The 13,249-nt window shown below is 38.3% G+C and overlaps 1 protein-coding gene across 1 annotated transcript in view; it reads left to right on the plus strand.

Annotated features, from left to right (window-relative positions):
* The first annotated feature begins 2,096 nt into the window (after nucleotides 1-2,096).
* Nucleotides 2,097-13,249, plus strand: part of DKK2 (dickkopf WNT signaling pathway inhibitor 2) — a 186,561-nt gene continuing 175,408 nt past the window's right edge. The window contains exon 1 of the mRNA XM_006881107.1: nucleotides 2,097-2,349. Coding sequence (XP_006881169.1) covers nucleotides 2,125-2,349 — 225 coding nt within the window. The 5' untranslated portion in view covers nucleotides 2,097-2,124. The remainder of the gene's footprint in view (nucleotides 2,350-13,249) is intronic.

The following is a 13,249-nucleotide window of genomic DNA, read 5'->3' on the forward strand; positions in this document are numbered from 1 at the left end:
GCAGTTTTCACTCAGTGACAACATGTTAAATGGTCCTCCTGTATGTGCTAGTGTGTGCCAGGCTCAGGTGTGAAACTCAGGACTCCTAGATGCAGACATTCTAAAGGATGTGGCTCCAAAGAGTAACCTACTCCCTTCCCCTGAAAGCCAGCATCTTCTGACCACAGGTCCTGAAAAATTGCCTGAATTTTTCAGCTTCCAGACTTTGGGGCCAGAATTAGAGAAATGGCAATGATTCCGGACAACCCTCTCCCTTCTCCCTCCTTTTCAGATCCATGCCCGCACCCCAGGGAGACTATCCTAACACGGCCTTGGAAGCATTGGCATTTTGAAACCAAATCTCTTCAAGCCTGGAGCTTGCCCAGGACGACTTGCCAGTGGGCTGCAATGTGCCTGCGCTTCTCCCAGTGGCTGTCGCTGTCGCCCCCCAGCGTCCAGCTCGCGCGCGCGCTAGCCTCTCTCAGAGCCTCATTCAACCTTCGCGAAAGCAAATAACACCTGAAAATCTTTGGAAGTTGACAGGCAAAGCCCCTCTTGAGAGTCCCAGGGGAAAGAAGGCTGGGAGCTAAGGAAGACAAGACCTTAAAGGCTTCTCTACCCCCTTTCATTTCTGTCCTTGAATTTTCTATTGCCAAACAGAGCTTTGAGTTAAGATGCCCAGCGAGGATATAAAGTTCAAACTCTTAGAGCGTACCCCAGGGATAGCACCCTCCTCAGTCCACTCCTGAGGAAATAAATACCCAGTGTGCTGGGGAGAGGATGGAGGGCTGAATCTGGAAAGACCAAAACACCTCCCTAACAGAAGAGTGCGAACATTTTTCTCCTTTCATCCTGCTATTCTAAATCCCCCTGCTCTGATCCCAGTCACACATCCACTGAGGGGCAAACCCTCAATGAAACCATGCTCCAGCACACATGCACCACAGGCTTTCGCTTCTCTAAAGCTTTTGCAAGGCCTTTCCAGTGCTTTTCTAGGTGTCCAGGGTTAGAGGTAGGTAGAGACCCAAGAAGGGAAGGGTGGTGACCATCTTGATGCACGTAGAGTGACAGCTTGTCTTTTTCACTTCCACATTTGTCCCTGCCTGCTGCCAAGCGCCCCATCAGCCCGCTGTAACTATTGTCAAAGATCGGGAGTGCCCAAGTTCCTCTGGGGGATAGATCCCAAAATTGTTGTGGGGCTAAACCTTGGCAAGAGGATGTAGGATGAGGAGGAGGAGCTGGTGTGTGGGGAGGGGGGAGCAGGAGCGGAAAGGATGGAGCTGCAGGGGGGAGAGGACAGGAGGAGGGAGGGAGCGTGGGGGTGAGGGTGAGAGAAGCGTTTTCACTCTTTGTCACTCTTGAATTGGGGGCGGAGGAAAAATGAAACCCACTGTGGGAAGCTATAAAAAAGCTAAAGGGGCTGCTAGGAACCGAGGAGAGGGAAAGAGAAAGACCTAGCAGAGCTGAAGCAGGCTCCAGGGGCATCCCAGAGCCCTGGCAGCGAGTCCTTGCTCTGGACGAACCCAAGACAACTTACACAGGACTCTGACCGTGTGTTTGGGGAACCTGACTCCTTGTGGATACGGAGTAGCTAGTCCGAGGAGGGTGGATCTTGACTTCCCAGCAAGGTGCATGCTAACCTGCAAAAGGGATAGTGTTCTGTAAAATTGGAAACTTAAAGGGTAGGGAAGTAAAAGAGAGGCGCAGAAAGCAACTGCAGTGGAAGGAGAAGGAACTGGTGCAGACCCCCTGAACAGCTGAGAGGAGGACTGTGCAGCCCCTGCAGGACCCTGGAGGTGAGGAGCAAGGAGCAGCCCAAGCGGTGAGGGCTGCCGGCTGGGTCTTCTTGCACCTCGGGTCACGCCTCCTTGGCCAAGAAGGCGCCTCGCCTTTGATTGCTTCCAGTTACTGAAGAACTTCCTGCCCTGGTGGAGAAGCGGGTCTCGCTTGGGTCGGGCTTGCTCCTAGCCTGGAGCTTGAAACTGTGTTCACTCGGTCCCAGATCCTGAAGTCAGGAGAGATTTGGAGCACAGAAACGACGAGCCACAGTGCTCTAAGTGAAGGGTCCCAGTTGGGATCATCACTGTCTTTGCATCCACAGTCCTTCGGATTTTGAGCTTCTCTGGCGACCTCTCGCTGGGAGAGATGGCTGCAATGATGCGGGGCAAGGATTCTTCCCGATGCCTGCTCCTACTGGCCGCGGTGCTGATGGTGGAGAGCTCACAGATGGTGGGAAGCTCGCGGCCCAAAATCAACTCCATCAAGTCCTCTCTGGGCGGGGAGATGCCTGCCCAGGCGACCAATCGATCTGTGGGCATATATCAAGGACTGGCTTTCGGCGGCAGTAAGAAGGGCAAAAACCTGGGGCAGGTAGGAAAACCTCCCAAACAAACTCTTCAGCCTGGAGAGGTAGGGACCAGAGTTCTTGTGCGCGCCTCTTGCCTTGAGCCAGTACCTTCAGAGAGCGCTCCAGGTGTGGTGCGCTCTGCAGTTGGAAAGGGGCTTCCTAAAATGGGGCAACTCCATTTCCCTGGGGATGGCTGGGTGAGAGCAGATCATGCATAGAGAAGAAGGGTTAGAGTTTTGTCTGAACTTTGCTTTGGGACGTGGCCATGCATCAAGACCTTGTGTGCTCGTGAGGGGGCAAGTGGTCAGAATGGTTCCACACCAGATTCAAACGGTAATGAAACTGAGGAAAAGAGGCATTAAATGATTTGCCTGAGGCTAGCAGGAGTGACAGTGAAGAATATCAATCCTGACAAGCTTTGAGCTCTTCTTAATCATTATATTTTATAGTCCTGAGGGGAATTTCCCCTTATTTGGGTTCTGTTTTTCTCCAAGCCACTTTCATTCTTCAAAGAAGTAAGGTCACAGACAGAATACAATTACAAAAAGGCGCACATTTCTCACTCATGTCGAATCCTAAATAAATCATCCAGGAGGAAACAAAATGATGAGGTGACAATGACAGTCTTGGGGTCTAATGACTCAACAAGGCGATGCTACAGTCCTTTCTGCGCGAGGGAACTTTCCTCAGGTGGTGTCTCTGTCACAGACAGAGTGACAGCCAGACACACGCAAATAGTTTTAAGGAGATGCTTGCGCACATGGTTGCATCTGCTGTGGCTGGCGCACAGCAGACAGATCTAGCCCTGTAGGCACTGGGAAAGGCCCCAGCTCCCCCTTCAGCTCCTTAAGAAGCCAAAAGTGAAAACCAGTTTACCAAACAAGTACCTTTGCCCCAGCTCAAATATCCTGCCTAGGCGATGGCCCACCATCATATAGATCCCAAGTTTCCTTGTTTCCTCAGAGGAACCTGCTGTCTCTGTGCTCTAAGCATTCTCAGGATCCTGATAAGATCCTTACACCTCCATTGCCACCGCAGGCGGCAGAGGAAAGGTTGATAGCATCAGCCAGTCCTAGAGAAAAGAGCGAACAGAAGACTCAAGTGCAGCTTGGCCCCCTACTGCCCTCTTATGGGCACAGTTTTGTTAGTTTCAAAGTTTTAGAATGCCTCTAAGTCTTTGAAATGACAAAAATTTCTTCTTGCTCTATCAGTGAATACCAATTGACAATTCCAGAACTTTTGTAAAGTCTCCAGTAAAAAAAAAAAAAATTATATGTACCTACCATTAATCTACATGCATATCTGTACAAATCTACAGTTGGGTGTCCCCTCTCCAGCCTTCTTCCTCTCCACTTGGGGACACCATAAATATCTGCATGAAAATAACTAACTTTGTCTTTTAAGTCCTCTGAAACACGGGTAAAGGCTAGAAGGAGAAATCTCATAATGCAAATAATTAGAATCTTTACTGCTATTGACTTCAGTAAGTATCCAATTCCAAGTTACCAGTTGCTGTGGAGAGCTCAGCGCTTAGTTCTGGCAAAGATAGAGAACTAGACTTTTAAAATTGTGTCCGTACCCGATGCTATAGACTCAGAATTGATTCTTGGCGACCTATGTGTGTCAGATTAAAACTGTACCCTATAGGGTTTCAGGTCACAGAGACTCTGGGTTTTTGTAAAGCACCCTGTGTTTCTGCCATGCCATTGGGCCTCAACACCTGATGCTCCTCCTAATTACTGCTCATGTCAGCACCATCACTGACCATGTAATGGACTAAAGATTGTACCCTGGAATTTAACTTTTCATGTTTTACTGATACATCTATAGACAAATGTATAAAATAATTATGTTTGACTTGCTATCCTTCCAAGTATCTGCTTAATTACTATTCTGAGCACCTCTTTAAATGAATAATATATTCATTTATTCTACAAATGGTTTGAATTTCTGATTGTAATATGTCCTCTATGACTTGGCAGTTCTATGGAAACAAACAGTCAATTTAGAAATATACTTTAATATCGTTCATGAAATATAATGAAGTGTAGCTTCATAGAACTGTAATACCTCCCATCCTATACAACAAAACTATTGCTGTTGAGCTCATTCTGACTCATAGACATTTTATAGGTAGAGGAGAAATTCTTCCCCAGATTTCCAAGATTTTAAATTCTATGGGAATATACTGCCATACCGTTTTTCTGAGGAAGCTATTGGGTTTGAACCATTGATCTTTCAGTAACAACTGAGCACTGCCAGGACTTCCTTCTGTAATAAGTACCCTAGCTTTAAAATTTGACATTGGACTTGTAAGACAATTGTTAACAGGTGATGTGGGCAAAACAAAACATTGACTTGAGTGGCAAGAAAACAACTGGTAAATAGGCTAATTATTTTCTACATAGTCTGAATTTTTGTGTGTTTAGTGGATGATTAAAAGTATGTTCTGCTATTAAAGAACACATAGGAAAGAATCTTTTTGATGTAAGAATTCATTCATATTTATGAGAGTATTTTAGTTTTCTTTATTCCCATGCAAATGTGGTCATCTTAATTCTTAGTATTTTAATTTTGAATAATGGAGTGGAAATCCAAAGGCTATTTGATATTGCGCGGCCTTCCATTCAGAAAAATTGATGTTATTTCCTTTTGTGGAGAAAATTTTAGAGCTGAAAATATAGCTGAGCTGAATTTTAATCTACCATAAGAGTTTAAGTAAGAAGTAGGAAATAAAGTGCTACTGGTCAAGCTAGCCGATTAAGTAATTTTATCTTAAGTCCTTATATGTTTGCTTTGTCTCTTCCACACTTGTCACTCTTGACTGATGTTTTTGAAGATTCTAAGTGTTTACAACATATGACACATCTTTTCACATGACAGGAACAAGAAACTTAGGAGAGAGATTGCAGATTGAAATCAATTATAAGCTTCGTGCTTGGTCTTCTTTATCTTTAAATGGGAAGTCAGTAATTGGTTGACCTTTTTCTGATTTATTTTAAGGATAAAGAATCAAAACAAATTTTTATTGCCATTTCAGAAAAAAATCATTAAATATGTGTAATAGTTCATTACCCAGAAGAAATGAAAATGAGAACACAGAAACCCAAAAGATCACTTAATTTATCATAGCATGATGTCATAGGAAGGGATATATGTTAATTTATAGGATGTCTACTTGTTTTATAGGCATAGCATGTTATTTATAAATTATACGTTGGATATGTACCCTTGGGTTTTAGGGAAGATTTTTATTCTGGAGGTAGAGTACTGCTTTCCAGAGGTGTTAACAATTCTGTCTTAGGGTGTCTTCAAAGACACAGCTATGGATTATGACGAAAACTGATATAAAACATTGAAATGTGATGGCATTCAGATAATCATCACAGAAACAGTAAAATTTTTCTTGAATTATTCAAATAAATGTATTATTTTCAGCTTCTATTTTCAACAATTATTAGTTTTAAAAGACCAGAACAGGTATGTATATATTCAGGGTCAATTAATACTATTAACTAGCTTTCAAAGGGGCATTTCCTGCTCCCAATTTCAAAAGAAGTTACTTCAATGAGTTCTAACAAATAGTAATTTTTTAAAATATCATCAATTATATTGGATAAGTATATTTAGATTATGTGCGCTGTTGTTTGATATCACTCCTAAAATTTGAAAAAAATCTAAAATTTTACAGGTGGTTTCCAAAACAAAATCACAGTACTTGAAAATCAATTTAGCACTGATTTTTTCATTATCTTATGTGAACGTAAAATCTTTAAAGTTTGAGGTATCAATTTTTATAAACCATTACATTTGGGGTTTTTTTTTTTGGTTTTACGAACATTTTTATTATTACGGCTTGAGTAAAAGTTTACAAAATCAATTGATTTTCATGCACATTTTGTTCAAAACACTGATTACACTTCTTTTCTTCTTCTCTGTAATTCTTATTTTATTAAATAATTGTCCGCTTGCCTGTCTCCCTATAGACTTGATTTTGTACCCCTTTGTGTTATGGACCGTTCTAAATACAAACAACCAACAAGTCAATGTAGCTTAGATTGTTCATTATTTTATGCGAATGAAAAAAATCTTTAGGAGTATAGGTTTGCAACTGGTTCTTTTCTTCTTCACTACTTAGTCTTTTATGGACAAACAGCTGATTCTAATTTGAAGGCAATACTGTAGAAATTTGAAATATTTGAGAAGTAAGCAATTGCATAGTGACATTTTCTAAAACCTAAAATGGTAGATAACATTTGAGATATATAGCTCTTAGGTTTGATGTGAATTCAGATTCCAAAAATTTTGAATAGAACATAGATACTTGAAAGAAAATTGCTTGGATAGTTATGTCCATATAAATGACAACTTGAAATACATTGAAACAGAAGTTTGGGGAAATTGGAGATAATAAATTTTTGCATATTTCATTTTCTATAATTAAAAATTTATATCCCTTTGCACACACAAGTACTCATTAATGTGCCTGTTGAAATAAACCATATAATCTCTTTTTGGAAGGTCATTTGTTTTCTGAAATTATCCATGGTTTTTCTCTTTCACACCAGCTCAACTTTTCTCTGATACAGAGGAAATATCTGCTATCTTCTCTGGACATCATCTGACACGCTAAACATAATTGGAAAAACAAATCATTTTTAAAACTAAATTTTCCAAAATAATTAAAATGAACTTATCACAATCTATATACTCTTTCCCTTTGGTAATTAATAAATTGATATTTGACATAAGTGGAAAGTGTATCATGTGAATAGCAAGAAAAGTATTTTAATGATAATCTAACTCTATGCATCCATCATTTTGTTTTTGTGCTAGACTCGAGAGAGCAAGAGGAAAAGGTTACTAAACTCACTCCAGCTGTGACTCCCACCCTGCCACATTCTCCTTTATGATTCTTCTTAACAAACTTTTGCCCCCATATTTTTTCCCCAGGATGTTTCAAAGTGTATACTATAGTTGACAGGGTACACTACAGTAGAGTGTATAGTTTTTAAAGTATAGTCAGAAATACAATAGAAGCTATTCTGTTCTTAGAGATTATTGACACTCCATCATTTTCATGCACAATACTTTAATTAGACATTGAAATAATTCATTCAAGTATGATAGGGACAAAACATTGACAATTATTTACAATCGTTTTTCTGTCTCTGACTCTTTTATTTAAAAGTATTTTTCATTATTTCTCCAGTTGTTTTTGCTCATCTGTTAAAAAGTAGTTAGCCTCGTCCTCAGTTATTTATCTGAATTTCAAAAGGATTTTTGAGACATTCATATCTCCTGGCATGTATCATTGACTACTATATTTAAAAAAAATAATATGAAGCCAGAGGAAACAAACCTAATACTAATAGGTTATTGACATTTTTATCATGAAGGATTTTTTTAACTTTACCTAGAAGGAGATTAAATATTGGGTGTTTGAAAATGTAGTATCACTATTATAAGAAAGCACTGGTAAATTTTCTCTTCATTCTTGCTAGGAATTACAGAGCAAAAACAACCCCTTTTCTAACTGTTGGTTTTCATAGGACAAATAAAGTTATTCTGTTACAGAAGTTAATTAATATGAAATATGGAAGAGTTTTGTGCATGAAAAATCTGTTCACAAGAAGAAAAGTCATCTGACTATTTTAAGTAGTGACTTCCCAGTGATTCTCTGATGCTCACCACTTTGGGCCATTCCTGTTTTAGTGTTCAAATCAGTGGTGAGAAGTGCAGTAATCCAATTCATAGTCAGAAACCCTTCAGGCAAGTTCATCTCATAAATCCTTTTTTTTTTTTGAAGTAGTGAATTGAACCAGAATAACCTTATATTTTATTATCAAATTTCCATTGTTGAATTTTACCTTAAGTAATCACATGTCAGTAAAAACACTTATTCCAGTTACTGTAACACTTATTCCACAACCACTGCATTTATATTGCAGATTGTATTTATGGGATCTTAATACTAGTATTAATTGATATATGTGCCACAAATAAATACCAGAATAAATAAAATCTGTTAAACAGAGAAGAAAAAAATGTGTTTATCTCTACTCCAAAGTCAAATATAAAAGGAAAAAAATATGTATTCAGTTTCCTTTTAAAAAATGATGCTTATTTTCATTGATTGATCCTATTAAAATGATTTGGTAAACAAAAGAGCTCAAATTTAAACACTTCATAATTGTAAACCATTTTAGTTGCCTCTACTCTGCCAAACACAAACAAATAAATAAAGCCAGAGAATGATTAAGTGTATTAAATGACAAGACAAAGAATCACTATTTAGGAAAGTGATTCACAATTTAATTTAGTGAATTTGTCCAAATATTTCCTCATTATGTTTTACCACATAAGTATGGTCTTTCTTTTGGGATATAGAATAAATAAATGAGCTTCACAACTTTTATTTCTATAACCTGACTCACAAGTAGTTATGACACACATTAAATTATAATAAAAGTGACCAGTTATTGATTATTCATTGTGTCGGAAAGGGCTGCAAATGTTTCTTCTGAACTTACCTTTTTGGTCCTTTTGGAAATCCTTCAAAGCATATTGAAGTATCATCCTTGTTTTATACTTTATGAAGAATTAGATTCTCTGTGATACAGGGAGGTTAGACAATTTGTATAAGTCACACAGCAACATGCAGGGAAAACCAAAATCCAAACTAAACTAGACTTTATGTATTTAATTAAGAATGTAATATACTATGGCTAGTCTAGATTAAAGAAGGTCTTTTTTCCTGCCATGCCTTCTGACATTTTTCTGTAGTAGGTAGAGGCAAGGGTGAAAAGAATATACTGTTCTGCTGCCTGTTCTTGTATTCATTGGTTTTTCAAAGCATCAAAGCATCTACACCCCTTTCTTTGTCCTGCTTTTCTCCAGTTTTTTCCCAAGTCAGTAGGGATGTAGCTTTGATATGCCCTCTCTCTTTCTTTGTGGCAGGGACCGAATATTGCCCTGTGCCCATCTTTTTACTTCTGAGCACCAGCGTGGTAAGGCAAAGGCCTTCTCAGTGACCTCTCTACAATAATATCAAGTTGCTTTGGCTGTTATCCCATACATCCTTATGACAGGGAGCATTTATGTCAGTTTAAAGCTTACATTTGCTTTTGTTTTGCCTTCACCTTTCACTCCTTCTGAAATACCTTTCAGAGAATCAGATGATCGAGTCTCTATCGTACTATGATGTTGTTAAGTACTGTTGAGTCAGAACCAACTCATAGCTCACCTGCCAACAGATTTCCAGAGGCAGTCAACCAGATGGGAGGATATTGCCCATCTTTCTCCCTCGGGAGCAGCTGGTGGATTTGAATGACATTCTTCTGGGTTGGCAGTGATACTACTTACTATGATGCAACCAGTTGTAGTATACCATAGAGTCGAAACTGACTCATAGCCGACCCTCCATTGGGTTTTCAGAGGCAGTTAATCACACAAGAGGAGCTTATCCATCCTTCTCTCACGGAGCAGCTGGTGGCCTCCAGCCAATGTGCTTTCTGTATTGCAACACAACATCTTGCCACTAGGCCACCAGAGCAGAGATTCCTCTACAATATTATAGATTCCTAAACGTGTTCAAATTCAGGTTTACCAAGACTAAATGTCTTTAGAAAAGTCAACGTATCTCTCTTTGTGTTCTTATCTGTGAAATGGGACAATAGTTATCTTACGTGACAATAGTTTGATCTTATGAAATAGCATAATGAAAAATTTTGGAAGAGTAAAGTACTATTCAATCATTACTTTGTTTATGTAATTATTACTACAGTTACAGAAATAAGCAAGGTCAAGTGCTCATGCACTGAATAGACTGATTAATTCTCCTAAGGGAGCTGGGCAGGATTGACCAAACTAATGCATATGATGTACATGATGGGGAGGAAAATGAAGTCAAGCAGACCAAGACTGAAATGGCATCTGTCATGATGACAACTGTGTCAGGATAATGGAATACTATCATTAAGAAGGATGGTGAGTCTGTGTTGCCTTGTAGAAAGAAAGCAAAATAACATGTAATTGAATAATTAGTGAAATTATAGAAAGAACATAGAGGCAAGAATACCCCAGACATTAAACTATAACCACAATAAATGAAATTGCTAACAACCAAGGCAATATTAGTTATTTAACCACTGGAACCAAAATAATTTAGCAACATGTTAGCATCTGCTGCCAACAGCATTAACTTGATAGTCTCTCAAGTAAGATAGCCGCTGCAAAGGGAAGATTCTTGACATCTTGTGCGTAGTTGCTGGGGCCCACAAACTGTACTGGGAAAGTTAACGACCTTATCACAAGGGAAAATTGTCTTGGTTTAGAGTCTACAATTGTTTTTGCTTTTTCCTTACCTTTGACCCCCCTCTGCAATGCCTGTCAGAGAATCAAATGATCTGTGTTACCAGGAGTCTCTATGGTACTACGACTTTATTGCATATCAGTGGCTGTAGCCGTATCTCCCAGGACGACGCAAATTTGGATGATTATTTTTTTTAGAATATTTTTCTCTCCTTCATATTGCAAAAAAGCTGTTTGCCAATACTTATTTCTTTTCACTAATGCTCTCACTTTATTCAGTTCTGGGAGCAGAGGACCAAGTATCATTTAAAGCTTATACAGATTGCATTCATGTAAGGTCTGTATTTGCTCATTTGAACATCATTTGATCTTAACCCTTTAGAGCTAGCTTCAACATCGATTATGTTATTATTGAAACTCAAAGCTGGTTTTATAATGTTATATATTTGCTTCTATAAGCAAAATATGATGAAATATTTGTCTCTATTTCCCCTCATTAATTATTTTTCAATATTGTACTTTTCATAAGTGTAGATATTTCCTCAGGTCTGCTTTCAGTCCTCTTCTCCCCCGCCCCCTGTTTCATACTCTCCCTTTTATTAATACCATTTGTTTCTTTGGACTCATTTCTCACATATGCTGAGCTCTACCTTTTTCTGAACCAAACTCCCAAGGCCCATTGCCTGTGTGACTTTTTGAGAAATCATGCCAATGATAAAAATAATCATATAAAAATTTAAAACATTTTGCTCCTAGCTCAAAATTGTCAGGAGGCAGAGAACCATATCTTTAAGATTTCCCAGAGTTGTAACAAAAGAAACCTCAAAACTTAATAAGGATGTCTTAGGTTAGGTGAAAGCAAACCACAACAATCAGCTATGATTGCAGAAGTTGCTTCCCATTTTCTGGTCTATTCCATCAGCTAAAGGTGATGAAAGTTTCTATCAGGACAAGTGCTCTTTGTTTCCTTAGTGGTGCTGATCTGAATGCTTGAGATTTAAATCGTCTGCAGTGCTTGGGGTTTTTTTTGTGGTTTTTTTTTTCTAAATCTCTTTTTGTTGGAATGGAAAAAAATTGACTTTTACCTTATTAAAGTGTGCAAGTTTCTATGGTTTACAGTAACACAGCATTGCATACTTATATATCTTGGACTATATACTAGAGACATTTTTGTTCTAATTTTTTTGTCATTTGCTTCTTTGGAAATTATAATTTATTCATTTCCTGTCTGAAATGCCTCCTCAACATTGTCTTTCAACCTGACAAGTCGTTAAAAATCCTTTAGTACTTAATAATAGAATAAGAGAATTCTTCAAATGTGTTTAGCCTCTTATATTCAACATACAGAGTTTTATTCAAAGGACTAATTTTTTTTTGTCATCTAAGAGTTTTATGAACTTGTACAGTAGACTAAAATAGGCAGAGTTAGAGCTGGACAACACATTGGAAATCACAGAGTTTAACATGGCCGTTTTACACATGAGAGAACCAGATTAGGAGATGTTTCAGGATCTGCCCAATGTACTTCAGATAGTGCCTGTGACTGAGCAATTTTTTATTGAAACTTGTTTAATACAAATCTTTCAAATAATGAAAAGCCATGCTTTCTGTTAAATCTGTAATAACAAAGCTCTGTAAAAGAATTAAATTCCCTTGTCTTGAGTTGATTAGAATGCTGGTGGGAGATAAATTATATGTAGAGCTCCTTTTCAACTCTAAATTTGTGTCTGTCAAAATGTATCATCAAAGAAGGCAGTGTCATGATGACAAGTACGTCAGTAGGATTTAAAGAAAATTAATGAAAGTAAGTGACTTGACTTTATTGGCCTTGATCACTTTTTCAATTATGATAATTTAATGGCACAGTTAGCAAGGAGGATGGCTGGGGAAAATATACAAAAGAACAGCAGAAACATACCAAAGAAGAGTAGGAAGTAATAAATAGCAGGTAACAGAGAATATCCCCAAATCTGGGCATTGTAAATATTTAACCAGGCTAATGGCCAAAGGAAATGTTGGAAGTTCAAGTCCATGAAGAAAGCTCTGATAATCCACTTTGGAAAAATTATTCATTAAATATATATTTAAGAAATAGCTCTGTCACACAAAGGATCATGACAGCAACTCTATGGGGAACACAGATTGTTGACCTTTGTCCAAGTATTTCATCTAGGATAGACGCCAATGGCCTTAAAACATTTCTGAGAGAAAATGAATTTTTTTAGTTGTGATTCAGCATGTGCGCACGCATGCGTGCACACACACACACCATTCACACATGCACATACACATACGAACAGACAAGTGTTCCTGAAGTTAAGTTTGAAAGAGAAATATTTAATGATAACATTTATAAAATCATTATTTTCTGTCCTGTATCATTTTATTCTGTATCATTTATCTCTATTACTGTATTATTTTACTCCAGTGTTCTGTTTTGTTTTCTTATTTCTTTTTTCCAGTGCTTGAATTGACTCTTTGAACAGCTTGGTTGAAATATAAAATTTGAAAACCTTTAATTTAGTAAGGTGCCACTTGTGTCCTTTGGGGAGCTTGGGACTCTGTGCTTGGACATCAGCAGTGTTTTAGGAAGACAGAGCATCAGAATTG

This window comes from Elephantulus edwardii, unplaced genomic scaffold (assembly GCF_000299155.1).
Source record: "Elephantulus edwardii isolate Elephantulus edwardi_28Jun2011 unplaced genomic scaffold, EleEdw1.0 scaffold00012, whole genome shotgun sequence".
NCBI lineage: Eukaryota > Metazoa > Chordata > Mammalia > Macroscelidea > Macroscelididae > Elephantulus > Elephantulus edwardii.